The 18,984-nt window shown below is 32.4% G+C and overlaps 1 protein-coding gene across 5 annotated transcripts in view; it reads left to right on the top strand.

Annotated features, from left to right (window-relative positions):
• LOC126816696 (leucine-rich repeat-containing protein 27) overlaps nt 1-18,984 on the top strand; it is a 22,816-nt gene continuing 3,832 nt past the window's right edge. Inside the window, exons 1-12 of one of the 5 annotated variants that reach the window (XM_050543430.2) lie at nt 1-387; nt 1,602-1,794; nt 2,326-2,472; nt 4,049-4,307; nt 6,806-6,901; nt 8,860-9,021; nt 9,685-9,773; nt 10,380-10,462; nt 11,199-11,275; nt 12,086-12,212; nt 13,785-13,845; nt 18,759-18,797. In XM_050543430.2, the coding sequence (XP_050399387.1) occupies nt 130-387; nt 1,602-1,794; nt 2,326-2,472; nt 4,049-4,307; nt 6,806-6,901; nt 8,860-9,021; nt 9,685-9,773; nt 10,380-10,462; nt 11,199-11,275; nt 12,086-12,212; nt 13,785-13,845; nt 18,759-18,797 (1,591 nt within the window). In that variant the 5' untranslated portion in view covers nt 1-129. The remainder of the gene's footprint in view (nt 388-1,601; nt 1,795-2,325; nt 2,473-4,048; nt 4,308-6,805; nt 6,902-8,859; nt 9,022-9,684; nt 9,774-10,379; nt 10,463-11,198; nt 11,276-12,085; nt 12,213-13,784; nt 13,846-18,758; nt 18,798-18,984) is intronic. The other 4 variants (XM_050543431.2, XM_050543433.2, XM_050543429.2 and 1 more) reach the window with 4 other exon arrangements.

Consider the following 18,984-nt stretch of genomic DNA (forward strand, 5'->3'; position numbering starts at 1 on the left):
CTGTAGCCATTTTTGGAATGTTCGAAGTGAAAGATATTTTTGATTTTGTTTTTAATGTAGGTCTACAAGAGAAGATAAACCTAGAATATTTGTACTATATAGCGTTATTTTATTGATAAAACCGTAGAAATGATGGAAGGGGGTGATGCGGGTTCTAACGACATTGATAAGTCGCTAGATTCGATGTCAAGTGAACTAGATGGGCTGAAACTCGATTCAAGGGAGGGTACTCCTGCCGATAGGGGTTTTGCCTCCTGCAAACGGCAAGAAGATGTAATTCTGAAAGAAATAAGAAAGTCGGTTGCTTTAGGTTCAAATACACTTGATCTGAGCAATAAAGGTCTTCTGCAGATACCAGAAGAAATCTTACAAATGCCAACATTAGAGGTAAACATTTCTGTTAAAAATGAAATCTAATATTTAATTAAATATAATATTTAGGCAGATAGGACTATATTCTATATTATCTGATTCTGAGTCAGTCATGATCATGTACAGATCATTTCGAATCCCTGGTTGTACGTGACAAAGAGTAGGGTCGCCTGTCCAGCCCCATGGGTTTTCTCCGGGTCCTCCGGTTTCCTCCCACTGCTAAAGACCCCTACACGCAAGCAAATTATTGAAATAAAAGTAAACCATATGTTAGTCCCAAAATGACCTAGTTTGTGTCGAGTGGACGTTAAACCCCATTTCTCTCTCTCTCACCTTTCTCAACTGTATTATGTAAAGTGGTAAAGAAGGTAGTGGGAATTTTTGTGACATCATTTGCCCTTAAAGTTAAATCAGACATGGGTAAAGCTTATTGGCATGATTTGTATTGGGTGTCATAATGTATCGGCTTAGGAGTTTTCACCAGTAATTTGATTTGTACTGTGCTATTTCCAAAAATATTAGTACTGAAAAGATCTATAAATTTTATGGTACGGTACTTCAGTTTATTTGTTTCTATTTTATTTATTGTGAAGAATTAATTTCTATGATTTAAAGGCTGTCAGTCAAATGGTAGGAATAATGAATTTGAATTGTTATATATTTTATAAGCTTAAAAAAAAAAAAAATTGATAATGTCTGTAAGCGTATAGTTAACATGAAAGACAGTTAATGGAATAAGAACTATTTTAATTATTTGATTCTTCTGTGTGAATAAAATTAATATTATTAGATGTAATATTATTACTCTTTATTGGGCATGGAATTACCCTTTCATTTAACAGTGTTGTAATGTCTGCACTAGAGCCTTATAAGGTTATAGTATAGGGAGAGTCTTGCCCACTGTGGCCATGGTTGCCATTTTGCTGCACAGCACCGTACACAATCTGTATGTATGATAGATCAACATCAAAACAAATATAAAATGAAGAATGTCAATGAAAACGGATGGAATGATAGTTAAGAATCTGTAATTGCATATACACTAAGAAATTAGACAAAGTAAAAATGTAATTTTATGACTCAATTGAGACAATATTTGCCTAGAATCTCTCCAAAAGTGACTCTGGTCTGGTCTTATTTAATATACCTTTTCAGGAAAGTTAATAATACTAATACTAGTCTATATTACTGACAAGCACAATATATTGTTTATTTTTTTACTATTTCAGCATCTTTATCTTGAAGGAAATGAATTGTCTTTTCTTCCTGATGAGTTTTTTGATTGTCTTCCAAATCTAAAATGGCTGGACTTAAGAAGAAATCAGCTAACAAGATTACCTAGTGTTTACCTTGGTCGACATCAAAATTTAAGAAATCTTCTACTGGAGTTCAACAATTTGAAGAGTTTACCTTTGGAACTTGGTAAGTTGCAGAGTCATCATCAGTGAAGAATAATTTTTGATTTGATCTCAGCTGACTGTCAAGTTAAATCAGGCATGTTCAAAAAGATGTCGTGCAGAATTTAAAGAAAAAGCTGCCAATCCTTTCTAGTCCTTCGGATGAGACGAAAAACCGAGGTTCTGTGTATACATACATTGGAAGGCACATTAAAGATTCCTTGGCAGTTGGAATTCGATATAAGAGTAGGCGATAGTGCCGCTGCCCGGGCAAAATTTCCCTCATAGCACACTGTATGGCATATGCCCGTCTTCATTAGCCCAATATAGGAGCAGAACTGTAGGACGTTAAACCCCATTTCATTTGTTAATTGAATAATATGAATTGTTTTTATTGTCCTATGCTACTTCAATTAGCTATAATAAGTATTGACAAATTTCATACAAGAGACAGTGTATTCTTTATCTAGAAGGAAGACGTTACAAATCATTTACATGTGATGTTCTTATGTCAAGCAATTGATATTTTACTTTTGTATTGTCTACTTACTTGTAGGTTTAGTGAAGTCACTTTCTGGTTTAAATAGCAGCAACAATCCACTGGAGTTTCCTCCAAGTGAAATAATGGAGAGAGGAACACAAGAAATTTTAAAATTTCTCTATGAGATGCTTCAAGCTAAGGTTTCGTCAAATTCATATGGAGGTAAATCCTATATTAACATTATATACTATGGTAATAATAATAATAGTGTGTATTTATAATGTGCATATTTCCATAGATGTGCGCTTATACATGCTCAAGGCACAAAACACTATGCACACTATATCTTTCACTATTTACACAACAGTATATTTGGACAAATACAACTGTGTTCACATAAACAGATGAGTCTTTAATCTTAATAATTTGAATGATTCCAGTGAAGGAAAAGACTTTACACTTAATGGTACGGAATTCCATAGATTAGGAGCACTGAACCAGAAAGATTTGTATCAAAAAGTCTGAAGGTTGAATTTGGGACTACCTTGGGATCATAAATTACGTTGAGGAGTATACGCATGAATTAGATAAGACATATGTTGGACTAGTTAGTACCATAGAGACATATATATGACAGAATTTATGATAGTACATGTAGATGGCTTCAAAACTCAGACTTAATAATCTTTCTAGTTTGAGAATAGAGCAGTGTTTTGAATGCATCAGGGAGCCATAACTATAAGTACATTGTTCACAATTCTATGCAATACAATTACTGCTTATTATTACTCAACGACTTTTCGACTAGGCTTCTCTATTCTTTTATCAGGCAATGACAATATATAAATGTTTTAGTACTAAATGAGGAAATAATGTTCAATCAAAGTGGAGTGCTATAATTAGGGTGGCCCATGTACTCTACAGAAATAAAGTCCACCGCTGATAGTTCGAGACTACCACTGAAGAGTACACATTCGCCGTGCCGAGACCAACTTTCTGATAGTATGATACTATAAATAGCCATGGCACGTGCAATTCTCTACAAATCTATCAACTATTACAGCCGTAAATAATTTATTGTTGACGGTTTTGAATAGCAGTGAAATTAAGTTGCTTGGTTATTACAGCAGATTTAGAAATTACGTTCGTTTCATTTTTTAAATCGCTTTATCATTAACTGTACCGTTAAGAGCGGCGTCTTTTGGTTTAGTACAAATAATATCTCTGAATCACTCGGGTTAGACAGGAACATGATACTAGCAGTAGTTTCATTTTACTTTTACAAGGTTCGTAAAACGATTGTTGAGCTACCTAACGTGCTTATTTCTAAATTCAATTTCTTGTTCTAGCTTTCTGTTATGTTTCGTAAAAAAGTAGTCTTGATTATCCCGACCTGTCAATCAGACGTAGAATGGTCGATAGACTGGTTAAGCGAGACTAATTTCAAAACAAGGGCACGTAACCTATCTTTTACTCAAAAGTGTCTGGATGTTATGGACGACACTTGGAACCAGTTTTCAGTCTATTATTTATAGATGATTAATGGTCATAGCTTATTAAGTACAACATGATCGTTTATTTAGTGACTATAATTGTGTGAAACTGATTTGAGGCTTCGCATATATATAAATATTGTGGCGTAATTGTCGAGATATATGGAGATATATGGAGATATTTATTTATGGTGGGTCACCCTACTATAATAAGTTGGTGACCTGATTGACTTATACAAAGAATAATTTTTGTATCAGTTTTGTTGATTGAGTTCGTCAGAATTTTTTTTTTTTTTCTCTTTTAGAATTTGATGATGATATTCCGAACTATGATGAGTTAGATTCTGATCAAAGTGATGATGATTGGATGACTGGTTATACACGGGATAGATCCAATCTGAAGAGTCGAGACTCAACTTATCAGGAACAAAATCCTAGTAGAAAAGATTTGGGTGGTCCAGTTCCTCAGTCTGCTGAATTACATCGACCAGTCAGTTACTCTGATAGAAAACAAGAACAGTTTGCGAGATTAAAAAAGGCTGGTGCATTGGGAACTATAGACAGGTACAATATAGACATCTCTACACTTAGACATTTAACGACGTACTCATGGATACACCGTTGTAATTTAACAAGTTGTGCTTCTGTTTGCTGTAAAGCTTCACCATGAATATGAATTGTTTATTTGTAATTAGATTAATTCACTTTCATAAAACCTCAAAAAGATTGTAATTTGCCTACCGTTTTTTCAAATTTTGACTTAACACAAAGAATTGCACCTAAATAGAATTTTACGACTTATCTATCTTAAAACGACAAAACTTATTAAATTTGGGTAAAGAAATGATAAATGATAATCAATTGAATTTTATGTGCCGATTGGCCTTGGCAAAAATTTGACATTGTTAAAGAAAAATAAGCATCAGTAGATGAAGTCTGAGTTGAGATATATCGTGTTTTGTGTCCAACAGATGACAGATTAAGTCAAACACAAAGCGAAAAATTGTAAATAGATCAATGTCAGCTAACTTGAAATTTAATGGTTTAGGGTTTGACTCTTTGACGTAACAGTATAACCCATAACATTAATTGAATTCAAAATCATATTTTGTGGAGATCTAAATCAGAGCAGTCATGCTCCTTTTGAAATATTTTTATAAGAATTCAATGGTTAAAGCTTAATTATCTTCATTCAGACATTCAGCGTCAGGTGTGCGTATTACAGGTAAATTGAGGTGTGCACTGGTTTTAGTATAATTAAAGATATTAGCTTGAATAATGCTTCGTTTAATTTGACTTGTTGTGGGATGATTCTTATTGATGTGTAACTAGATTTGTTTTTACTCTCTCCGTCTCCTCCCATCGACCCATATTTATTGCGTACAAATTTATGACCTTTAACTAAATTTACTTTTGACTTGCTGTGGGGTTATTATGATTGACGTGGAAATTAGATATTTGTTTTAACTCTCCTCTGTTGGTCTCGTATAAGAAATTATGAAGCGACCCACATTTATTGCAGGCAAATTTATGACCTTTTACTAAATTTACCAACAGATGTGCTGTGACTAAAATATTAGCGTTATGATTAATCTATTCATGAATAATTTGCCATGAATTGTTTATCTGGAAACAATTTTTTCTCAGCCGTTAAAAAAGATAAAAAGACGAATACGGTAATGATTTTAAGCCATCAGTGAAATGAATATTCTCAAAATCTTAAATCCAGTACTTTAATAAATATAAATATAAATTTAGATGCATTGCACTTTAATATGTAGAGATTTAATAAATGCTATCTTTTCACACAAACTTAACCTAAAATATTCTAGGGGTTCGGTCTTTTCATTTTCAAATTCTGTACTAAAATTATAGGTTCAGGATTCTGCAAAGGCTGAGGCCTGGAAATATTTTAAGTTAGGTATGTTTTCATGCATGAAGCTTTTAATTAGATGATTCCAGCAGTGAACACAAACACGTGTGATCTTAAAGCCTTTGAGTAAAGTTTAAGGTTACATGTAAAGGTATTCTTATTCCGTGGGAATAGATTGCATGCACTTTTCACTTGAAAATGGTGGAATGCTTCCTTGATGTGGCACACAGATACAAGAGTTCATCTACTTAACAAAAAATGGTGGAATGCTTGCTTGATCAGTTAATCTACTTGACAAAAAATAAATGCTCTGGAAAATGTATCTTTTATTAATGTGATTATCTATCAAGACAGCAAAAGCCATCTTAATTAGCTTACAAGTTTATCTAAGACAAGTGATCTCCAATGAAATACATGGTAGTAGTAGATATACTCTTATGTTCTGTATATTAACATGTAAATTATCAGCACTATTAACACGCCTTTATTGGTAAAACCACGATCCATAGCTTAACATTACTACCGTATTATCATCATCGCTTGCTCGAATGATGTTATTAATAAATCTCTATTAGAGGTCAGCACTAACACGCCTTTATTGGTAAAACCACGATCCATAGCTTAACGTTACTACCATATTATCATCATCGCTTGATTGAATGATGTTATTAATAAATCTCTATTAGAGGTCAGCAGAAACACGCCTTTATTGGTAAAACCACGATCCATAGCTTAACATTACCACCGTATTATCATCATCACTTGGTTAAATGGCGTTATTATTGATAAATCTCTATTTGACGACTGTCACTGTTCACTGATAGTACAGTGCGGTTCAGAGTAGTGTAGTACGGAGACATGTCTACTTGTCCTACATGTGATGGCACAGTGACTCAGCGAGTATGAGGGTCCAGATTCGATCCCAGTGTTGACTGAGAAATTTTCTTTGGATTTTTGAGGTTGCTGTTTCCCTTGTCAGTGATGCAGGTCAGAGGGCCTGATAGGAAAAAGTGTGTAGTCTTTGGGATGAAACGAAAAGCTGAGGTCCAAGAGAAAAATAAAAATTAACCCACAGGATTTCATTTCAGATAATAATGAACCGTTCTTGGTAATTTTATGTTTGTGGTCGTGGTTTTACCAAGATATAATACACTACGTATTGCACTAACACTAACTCTTATATTATTAGTCAATTATTTAGAAGACACATGTTAAATCGACGTAGAAGAAAAAAAAAGATTAAACTAGCAAACTACAGTGGTAATCTAGCACTACATTCTAACAGGTATATTAGGATATATATAACACTGCTCTCAATTCAATATTTAGCCAGCCAGTCACAGATTTTTATACGCCCACATTTTCATGTGGACGTATATTGTCGTCGCCCCTGTCCATCCGTCCGTCCACAATTGTTTGTGAACAGTCTACAGGTCATAATTTTTATCCGATTTCAATGAAACTTGAAATATAGGTTTTTCACCCTAAGATCTCGGTTCCTTTCGATATTGGCATGTATCGGACTGTAACTTCATGGATTATGGCCCCTGATTTTACGAAAAATCACGTTTTTAGCTTGTGGACCCTATAGAGGTCACAATTTTTATCCAATTTTGTTAAAACTTGAAATGTAAGTTTATAACCCAAAGATCTCAGTTCCTTTCGATATTCGTGCATATTGGAACGTTACTTCCTGAATTATGGCCCCTGATTTTACGAAAAATCGCGTTTTTAGCTTGTGGACCCTATAGAGGTCATAATTTTTATCCGATTTAAAAAAACGTATTATTATCACCGTTAAACCCTAAGGATGGCTGAGTTCGAATTTCGTGAAAATCGACCCAAAACTGACAGACAAAATGGCCGCTGTTCGTTTTTAAATAGTGTAAAAATATGGTATATCAAGGTTGTGGACCCTATAGAGGTCACAATTTTAATCCTATTCTGATGAAACTTGAAATGTAAGTTTATAACCCAAAGATCTCGGTTCCTTTCGATATTTGCGCATATCGAATTGTAATTTCCTGAATTATGGCCCTTGATTGTAGGAAAAATCACTTTCTTTTTAGCTTGTTCTCTATCCATCTCTCGAAAATGTGGGCATATCCTGCCTGGCAGCCGCTGGTATTTACCTCCGATTAATCAAATTGGGTAAAATTTTGCTATGGCTTTGATTATTTTTAGGAAGAAAATTACAAATTTGATGGTGTTTTCAATTATATAAGATACATATAATTTTATTGATTGCAAATAAAATGTAAGTTTGTGGTCTAACTTGCGCTTTAGATCATAAGGTCTGTCATTGAGTCAAGTGGCATGGTTTCAATCCTATACTTGTACATGATAAGGAGTAGGGTCGTTCGTCCCACCTCATAGGTTTCTCTGGTTCCCCTGTTTCCTTCCCATTGCTAAAGACTCCATATATGGATCATATATTAGTCTCAAAATGACCTTTTTGTTGGGAGTGGACATTTAACCCCATCTCTCCCTCTCTGTCAGGGCTGGCATATAATGAGTGAAATGAAAGCTCTGAGTATATAATATATAACTTGCTTTCCTAACCTAACAAGTAGTAACAACCCGAATTAAATTTTTAAATGTTAACACTTTTGTTGTATTACTAATTTGTAATTGAAAAATTTGAAATAATAGCATGTATGTTCTTCATTTTTAATCCTAACTGTAGCTTTATATTTAAATAACTAATAAAAAATTTGTAACTGTTATTAGCTATTTAGCTCATCCTTCCTGAAAAATTGTAGTGCTTGAAACAAAAGGAAAGTAGGTAGCTCTTGCTCTGAAAGTTACTTGAGAGAGCCTCTTATTAAGTGTCTTACATTATCAAATAGCTGTCCTCATGATGGTTTCTCCACCTAGTAAGAATCTATTCCAGGAAGCCCGACATCATATATAGCAAAGCAGTGGGGTAAACACAAAAACACTATGTGATCCTATACAAATATTTTGGGAGGGAAAAAGTTCTCCTAAGTATGTTATCAAAAGCTTAGATGAGTGATTTCATAGCAGTTTTTATTTTCTTCAAATTTAAAGGATTATTGTTCTATTTGCATTTATTCTTTTTGTTTCAAGCACTGTAATATAGCATGAAAAAGGATGGTGATGTTTTATTAATATTATAGTTATACCTACGTTCATTTGTTTTAGTCTAAATGACCAGGTTTAGTTTGAAATAGAACATAGAGCAGTGTATACAATGAAATTAACTGAATGTTGTTTTTCCAGTCACAAAAAGCCTGTTAAAGAAAATGTGAAGAATTGGCGAGTAAATCAGTATCCAGAACCACCTGCTCATGATTTTGTTGATATTAAGATGGCAGAAGAAAGAAAAATGGCTAAAGTTAAAGAATTCAAAGAAAGACAAGATGCGATATTACAGAGAAGGAGGTTTGAATGATTTATAGATTCAGTTATCTGTCTCTAAAATTTTCATTATTTACAATACACTTCAACCATTTAATTTGTGCTTGATTCTCATTATTTACAATACACTACAACCATGATATTTGATTTGTGCTTGATTCTCATTATTTACAATACACTACAACCATGATATTTGATTTGTGCTTGATTCTCATTATTTACAATACACTACAACCATGATATTTAATTTGTGCTCGATACACTACACCCATGATATATGAATTTTGATCTAACCATTTTCTTTTCTGTAGAAAGGATATGCAGTGGCACCTTGTTTTAGGACAAGGGAGTGAGACTGAGAGTCTATTTTCACAATGGCACCCTGATTTAGGACAAGGTTGGAGAATCTTTATCACTGTGGTTCCCAGCTTTTGGACAAGGGAGTGAAAGTCTATTTTCAGACTGGTTTGGAAGGTCATAATTTCACACAAGCCAAGAAATAGGGTTAATATTAGAATTCTCAACTGATGAAAATTCTACATGGAATCACTTTATCCAGACAACCTATCACCTCAACCGACCTGTCACTAAAATTTGTAATTGTTATGTGTGACCTTTGACGATCGCTAATATGATGACATGACCCCAATCAGTATTATATAAAATGATGATTTAATGTTATTATAGGGATGAACAATTGTTAAAAGATTGGAGAGATGAAAGTAAAAAATTACAACAGAAGAAATATATACATGTTTTACATACTGGTAACATAGGTGCGATAACTTAAATACTCTCTTTATTTTCTGTTTATTTTAGCACATACATAACTTTTGTCATAGGGTGGTGAGTTAATCAAATGAACGAATAAATGGATGTTTTGATTTGTAAACTGACAACTGTTATCAACACACAAAATATAGTGAAAAAAGAAAACCGCTGAGTGGTCTAACGTGTGTACTGTAGATCTTAAGTCCTGTTATTGATACAAGTCATGGGTTCATTCAAGGGTTTGTATGTGATAAGGAAGTAGACTTGCCAACCTCACTTCATTGATGTTCTTCAGGAATTTTGGTTTTTCCCATTTCTGAAGACCCTTAAAGGACAATATTGGTGCCAGTCAATATTGGTGCTATCGTAGCAATGATCTCTGTGTTAAAATTATATTTGGAATGTGTTTAACCAGCTCTATTACATATGTGATAATGACTGGCACCAATATTGTCCTTAAACATACATGCAAATTCTTGTAATGACCTTGTGATTATCAAGTGGACACCAAGCCCCATTAAATGAAATGTAAATTTAAAATTGAGACCAATAGGAAAAACAATACAACATGTGATAAAATAATTTCTATTCTATATATTTTATTATCTCAGATTTTGAAGATCCTGTAACAAAGGCCCCATTTGCAATAGAAAAAGATCATATTAAAGTTATGTCTAAAGAAGAGAGAATTAAGGTCAGTTATCATATATTAACCTTATGCTTTAAAAGGATATCAAATATTTTATTTTTGATGAGTAATATACATGTATGATTATAAAGTTATGATAATAATTAATTTTGGAAAAAAAGATACAAGTTAAACAGAGAATGTTTAAGTTATTATAGACTTTGCCCTCCTTAGTTAAAGATACATTAGTTAAAGGTTAAATAAAGAGATGGCCATTCTTGTTATAATAACTCAAAAATAGATGATAAAAAAAAAAAAATATTGAAAATTTCAGTAAAATTACTTTTTTGAAATTTTAACATCGTTGTCACTGTTGGAAGTTTTGACTAGAAATAGGCATTAACTGTCTCGCACGGAAAATTGCCGATCATTTGATTGACAGATGATAACTCCACCCACATATTCTCGATTATCAAGTAACATTCTCAATGGCTTCGGTACCCTCGATTGGCAGAACTTTCATCGGCAGTTACCGGTGGTGACGTTGGTGACTAACAGTAAACAGACATTATTAAATGAACGACTGTTTAAATCCAAGCTGTATCCAAGTCATCCGAGGGTCTACAGAGTTGATTTTGAGCTTGTCATGTAAATAAAGGTCTAATTAATAATTTATATAAAATCTGAAGCCTAAAGAAAGACTTGCAATAATCAGATTTAGCTCTTAACTAATGTATCTTTAACAGAAATATATATACTTACATTGTAAAATGATTGATATTGGTTTTTTTTTCCAATTCAGGCTGATGTAAAAGTTGCTCATGAAAAGATACGACGTCCAATATCACCTGGTACTAAACAGAGAATAGAAGCAGAGAAGTAATAATTCAACTTATTTATATATTATTCTAGTTATGGTTGTAATGATTGTAATAATCTGTCCGAGAAATGTTTATTCCATTTTGGGGAAGTGAGGTGACCTAATGGTTTAATGTGGGCGCTTTAAATCATATTATCTGTCATTGAGTCAAGTGACGTGGTCTCGATTTCCCCCTGGATATGACAAGGAGTAGGGTTCTCAGGTTTCCTTCTACTTAAAGACCCCTCCGCAATAGAGAATTATTGAAATAAAATCGTGTTAGTCCCAAAATGATCTAATTTGTGTCAAATGGATGTTAAAATCCATTTCTGTCTCCCTGTCTTTCTTCAGTTGACTGAGTGAAAATGCAATTTTTAAATTTGAGCAGATATTAGAAAATCTTGTAAACGAGTCACTGTTTTATTTATTTTGACAATTAGACCCTTGAGTGCTATAAAATGAAGTTATCTTGAATGGATGTGGATGAAAAACATTAAAACTAGCCAATGTTTTATTAACTATTTTATAATCTACCTTCCATCATTAGCCCAGTCGGTGCAGAAAAGTAGGATGTTAAACCCCATTTCATTTTGTTTTATTTCACCTCGGACTAAAAATAAATGCTAATTGACCTGACCTTTATCAAAATACAGTCAGATCTACATGCAGATGAAGTCATCAATGAAAAGATCAAACTGAATTTATCAATGTATTTTAATCAGATTTGTTAGAAATGGCTTCATTTTTTATTGATGTAAAAGAGACATTCTAAGTTTTCGAATACATGTAATTCAGAGTGAATATATTACATGAATGATGTGTATTTTTAGGACGGCTAGAATCAAAGAATTAGAGAAAAAAATTAAAGAACATTCATCACAGATGTTAGAACGACGAAAACAACCAAAAGGTTCACCACAAGAGGAAATGGAGGCTGCCAAGAAAGAATTAGCTATAGTGAGTTTAATTGTTATTTGTTTATTTTTTTTTTATTTATTGCATGATCTTTTCTTTGAATATGTATAATTTCTGTGGTATCTCTTATAACTTTCCATTCTACTTTTATTTACAAAATTGTGATGCCTTTGATAATAAAAGGCATCTAAATGTTCTGCTGAGGCTAATACTGTATATCTAGTTTAACATACGTGTTTACCTAAATGTTAATTACTGTTGAAATACAGTCACCCTATGAGTTAGCTTAAAAATGGAATCAGCTTACCAGGGTCAAACTTTTCACCATTTTAAGAAATCAACCATCCATTGACCTGATTTGTCAGGATATTAATGTTGAATGGTATTCTGAGTCTAGATAAAATATATGATCACCTTTTAGTTACTATTATTATCAGATTAAATAAGATGGTTTGTCTTCACAAATCCTTTAAATTAGCTAATATCTTAAAGTCAATTCAGTACAGGAATATTTAATTGGGGGGCAGAAGCATTGTTTTGTGTACCTGAATTTCTCTAGTTTTGCCAATCTTCAGTATAGATGAATATAAATAAGTAACTGAACTGTTATACTTTTGGAAGGATATTCTTATTGATGACATTTGTCTGATTCTTGATACTATGGATTGGATTATTAGCCTTGAAGATTCTTGTTTGAATTGGAGGCCTAATGTCCAAAAAATACAATAATTGCCTGAAAATTTGTGACTGCCTCACCCAATTGACAAATGTTTCTAATGGTGAATTATGTATTGTTTAATGGTCGAGAGCGAGACGTTAAGTAATATATTGTAACAACATGAGGGCTGTGAGGCCCGAATGTTTTTACAATATATTACGCAATGTCTTAAGCTCGAGACCATTAAACAACTTAAAATACAGACACTTGCACATGCTTTGCAATGAAATACGTCACTCGAGTTCAATATTTTACCAAGTTACGCTTGGCACATTGCCCGTACGATTATTTGAAATAATGGTACTCCAACATCAAAGGATGACGTCACATCTGTATTTTAAAAACCATTAATTGGAAATTTTGTTGTGATAACAAGCAGGATATAATAGTCAACATATTTACTACTTACCCATGTAGAAAATACCTAGCGATAAAACTTTATTAGTTGTAATAGTTTGGGATAAAATTTTTTACTATCTTGGATCATTAGAATTCTCAATAAATTATTAAAATTAATTAAATTATTTATAATATAAGGCTTTGATTGCGATTTTTTTCGGGATAAATCTGTAAGCTATCTTGGATCATCAAAATTTTCGATAAATCTATTGAATTTCTTCAAATATTAAAGGTATTAGCTTTGATTGTTTTTTTTAAATCCTTACCTAAGAATCGTCATATCAGAAAAGTGGTAGAATACCAACAGTTCATAATAGTAATAGTCTTTATAAAACATTTACAATGTTAACTTTACATAAATAAGAAAACTTTGAATACAATGTACGAGTTACTATGGTAAACAAACTTGTTACTAAGATATCTTTATAGTAGACTAGAGTAGTTTATGATAAGTTTGTTTTAGCTTTGTTTACTTCAACTTACATACTGTGTCATAGGTGAAGTTCCTACAGAAAGACTTGATAAGACGATATCAGGAGCTAAAGACTTGGACATCAGGTGCTTTGATATATTCAGATTAATCATTTCATTTCTTTACCTCTATAGTTTTAGTTACTAATATTAATCAATCTATATCTATTCTGTAGACAAATCATCACCATATTATTAGAGATATATTCACTTTAAAAATTGCATCTTCACAATGTTAAGTCATTACAATACCTGGACAGCATTAGCCGACTCAGTATTACATTTGAAAGTCTTGAGGTATGTCTGGATTGAAAGAACAAGAAAAATGATTAGGTTCGGAGACTCAGTGCATCCATATGCAATGATTTGTTTGGATGCCGTGAATGGCGCAGTTAGTGAGTGTGCATGTTGTTTCAGATAAATTTCCTTAACCTAAATAGTCAGCTAATGTAGTAAAGGTCTTAGTCTGTGCTGTAGTAACTTGAGATTGTGAAGATCTCCACAAGCTTGCATTACAATATTTTATAAGAAATACAATGAAGTTCAAGACAAGTGATAGTTATAATCAGAAAGGGAAAATATCTGATTCACTAAACCATATGTATATAAATCATACTGAAATACAATTTAAGAGAGGTGTACATTAGTAAGATTTTTTTACTTGTGATATTTAGTGAAACAGGTCCAATATCCTTATTAAAGAGTATTAACATAGCTTCATCTTCCCAACATTTCAATATCCATTATTTTCGGAATATTTTATTCTGATCAAGGTAGAAAATTACTTTTCTACTATGATCAATAAATAAATCCTGCGTGTATTTTTGCAGTCCTGACTTAAACAAATATGACCCTAGTATGCACCGGGGAGCCATGGTGGCTCAGTGGGTTAGATCTTGGCTCACTAACCTGGAGGTCCAGTGTTCGATCCCTGCGTTGGCTGAGAAAGTTCATAGAGATTTTGAGGCATGGTTCCCCCCTTGTCAGGTGGTGCAGGACGGAGAGTCTGGCAAGGGACAACGTATAGTTTTTCGGATGGTACGAAAAACTGGGTTCCTATGTTCACATTGGTATGCATGTAAAAGAATTTTTGGCAGTTAGCCCAGTTGGAGCAGAACAATAGGACGTTAAACCCCAATTCATTTTCTAGTATGGACCAGGAACTGAGCATGAAATCATCACCCCATCTTGCAAATATGATGTCATAGCAAAAATCGAAGTCTATCAGTGCTCAACTGTCCAAGGAACAATCATGGCAAGTTTCATATCAAACATACTACCATAAGGCCTTAGGCTTTTTTACGCACAGCATCGTTCCTAACAAGATAAGTTGTACTTGGGGACCAGTTCATGGTCCAAAAATATTGTAATGCATCTTGTTTGATAAGAAGGGAATGATTAATTCAAATAATTAAATCAATCTTCAGAATTTGTTCTAACCTGTGCACTATGGACCAAAAGGTCACAATTTCACTTTGAAGGTTGTGTTGATTATTTGTTATTCATTCCCAACAGAAAAGTCTGAAAATACTAAACATTATATATATCTGGTGATGGTACTTCTAACATTTGTATTAACCTTTATAATCTAGCCAATTTTGTTGGAAAATGATCTACATGTTTGTCTAATCCTCAAATTTAAATTTAAAGAGGCGTAAATTTAGGGCTAAAGGGATAAATGAAATGAAATAAAATGGGGTTTAAGTTAACATCTATCTTACTGTTCTGCTCCTACTGGGCTAATGAAGACAGGCAATACAGCATGCAGTGTGCTATAAGGGAAATTGTCAGGCCCTCTGTCCTGCACCAATGACAAGGGGAAACCATGCCAGAAAATCCTGATGAACTTTCTCGGCCAACATTGGGAGCGAACGCGTGACTTCCAGGCTAGCACGTCAGTGTCTTACCCACTTAGTCACTGTGGATCCCCTTAAGGAATAAACATTTAATACACTCTTTGAAAACAATTTTAAATTGTGTACAGCTGTATCTTAATGAACACATTTGTCTTCATTAGTCTGGTTGGTGCAAAAAATAAAAAATTATGATGTTAAAATCCCAATTTATTTGATTTATAATCAAAAAGGTTTTATTGTTTTAATCGCCTAGAAAAAATCTCCATAATGCTAATTCCTCTCTCTTTAAGGTGTAAGAATATGGCTTTGACAATTTAAATTTTACAGACTATCTGTTCATGGTACTTTTATGAGGGGAAACAAATAGTATATAATATAACAATAGAAGAATACTAAGTTAGATTTTTCTTCTTCTAAAAGTATAGTTAAAACCCCCTTGTGAAAACCCCCTAATTCTTTCGAGTGTGTGATTAACATTATTTTGCTGTGAATATATACTACTATTATTAGGGTAGTCTTATATTAATTAACATATAAAATTATAACATTGAAATTGTGAACAGTGTTGAAATTCATCTTGAATCGATTCCCACTAGGACCCACGGTTCCAGTTTCAGTCATATTTCACTAACTGGCATTGAACTTGGGATAGCACAATTTACCCAAATCTACACAAATCTACCCAAATCCACCCAAATTTACACAAAGACAATAATTTATATAAATTTTTGATAATAAACTGTTCTTTATGCCAAATTGTCATTTTCAATTTACAATCGTAAAGTTATTATGTCAAAATGCCCCTAAAAATGCAATTTCCAAGCAAGTTTGGAAGTTGTAACCAAATCCACTGTTATTTTAACTCATATCACAGTAATTTATAGCCATATTTGATAATACACTGTTCTTTATGCCAAATTGTCATTTTTAATTTAAAATCACAACGTTTTTGAGCCAAAATTCCCCCTCAAAATGCGATTTCCAAGCATGTTTGGAAGTTGCAACTAAGGGACATAACCCATGTATTGCACAATATCGCTTGCTTGGAAATTGCATTTTGAGGCACATTTTTGAATCAAAAATGTTATGATTTTAAATTTAAAAAAGACAATTTGCCCTAAAGAACAGTATGTTATCAAATACAGATATACAAATTATTGGGTTGAAATAATGGTAGTTTGGATAAATTGTGCTACTGGTCAAATTGACCAGCTTGATGATTTACCTGTCCAACAATTTACATGTCATATGGTAAGATATCACACAGAATTTAAATTTAAGACATAATTAATTCAGTTAGTAATGTCTTCATAATCTGTGCAATTTCATTCCACCACCACAATTTTGAAATCTTAGCCCTGACATTACAACTAATAATTTCAATACTTTTATATTAATAATAATATTAGATTTATTTCAACTTAGACTTAATAATAATATACATTTATAATGTCTTCTCTTATATTGATAAATAATATTACCTTTTAATTTCAAAAATTGTAAAGTAACTGTAATTATAGTTCTAATTCGACCAATTTGTCCAGTTCATTTGATGCAAAAATGGCAGTACAAACATACATGTAATGCATACAAATCAAGTGTTTTTAGAACACCTATGTAGAAAAATATTTAAAATACAAAGCCAGTGTTTTGAGAACACCAATTTAGAAATAAAAATAATAAGCATACAAGTCAAAACCAACATTTTTTGAACGCCTACTTAGAAAAACACATGAATACCAACTGGTAATTAGCTCCAAGTAAAAATTTTCGTTTTATATACACTGGAATCTGATCTATCGAAAACAGTTTAATAGAATGTCAAACTGCCTGCCTTTAAGGTGTTGAGGTGAAAATAGTAAACCAATGGAGAAATTGGTCTCTTGTTATAACATGTAAATGCTATATTAATAACTTTCAATTTTTTTCTCTAAGCATCTCGTTCACGAGTTAAAAGTTCTCTTCTCATATAATCTTCATGGTGGTAAGTTAGATTTGGTAGTTAGAGGTCAGTCAGAGTTGAGTTTTGGAATAGTCTAGATGTTTTGCAGTGTTGATTGCCATTCTAATTGAAATACAGATTTTATACAAGTATGAAGTATCATATTATTGAAGGTCTAATATTAATATCATCTAAATGGTCTGAGTGAACGTGTAGTGAAAAACATGACCTTTTGTCTAGATCTCAGCTTATACCTTAATTTGTGTTGATTAATTGCCTTCACATTAAAGTAATTGCTTCTATTGGCTTGGGGGAGCCACGATGGCTATGTAAATAAGATGTTGGCTTGCTAGCCTGGGGGGTCGCAGGTTCGCTCCCGGTGTTGGCCGAAAAAGTTCATCAGGATTTTTTGGCGTGGTTTCCCCCCTGTCAATTGTGCAGGACAGAGGGCCTGGCCATAGGAAAAAAAAAATTGTTTGTTAGTTTTATAATACCAAAGTGTTGTGATGATCGATTAAACTCCAATCCTTGCCTTTCCCACTGAAAGATAAATCTGTATTTTAATTAATGAGGCTATAGAAGTTTTGATTGCTGTGTTAAATGGTTGAACCGTAGGTTGTGATAGTTATAATATAATATATTGTTTTAATATTGGCACTTTGGGTTTTTTTTTCTGGTGTTTATGCATTTTGGTCACTGTAATTATCAGATTGTGTGAGGTAAAAATTATGACTATTTAAATTTTAGAAACAAATTTAATTTCTTATCTTCAGTAATTTTTTTTTTAGCAGAATCCAGTAATTTCATGTTTGATACAGTTGGTCCACATTATTTTGGCTGTAATCATTTAGATATTTTCATAAAATTATATACAATGAACATCATAGATTTAAATTTATCATTGATGTCAATATCTTGATTTCATATTATTTGGGGTTATATGAAATAGTTAAAATATAGACACCGTAATCATTTTTTTCACAAAAATATTAAAATATTTGCTACTGGTTATCATAGAATTTTGATTTCTTTGGGCTTAAACACTTGATAATCATATTATTAAAATATTTACTATTGGTCATTTTAGAATTTTATATATCATGGATTTCAAGTTCTAGTATAGTATTATTTGATTGATTTAAATTGACAGGTATATAATACAATATTAATTAAGACAAATAAGTATATTGTTTAATTTACAGGTGTTTATAGATCTACACAGGGAAATTATATTGAATACAGTATGTTATAATATGTGTACATGTATATTATACCTTTAGATATTGACAATTAGATATATAATTATTTCCCATCTAATGTTTGATTTATTGTAGATTTTAAACCTCCAGTAACTACATAGATATTAAATATGAATTAAACATGTGCTCCCCTCAACTATATATTATAAAATTTCTAACATTAATACAT

Source organism: Patella vulgata, chromosome 3 (assembly GCF_932274485.2).
Source record: "Patella vulgata chromosome 3, xgPatVulg1.2, whole genome shotgun sequence".
In the NCBI taxonomy this organism is placed as follows: Eukaryota; Metazoa; Mollusca; class Gastropoda; family Patellidae; genus Patella; species Patella vulgata.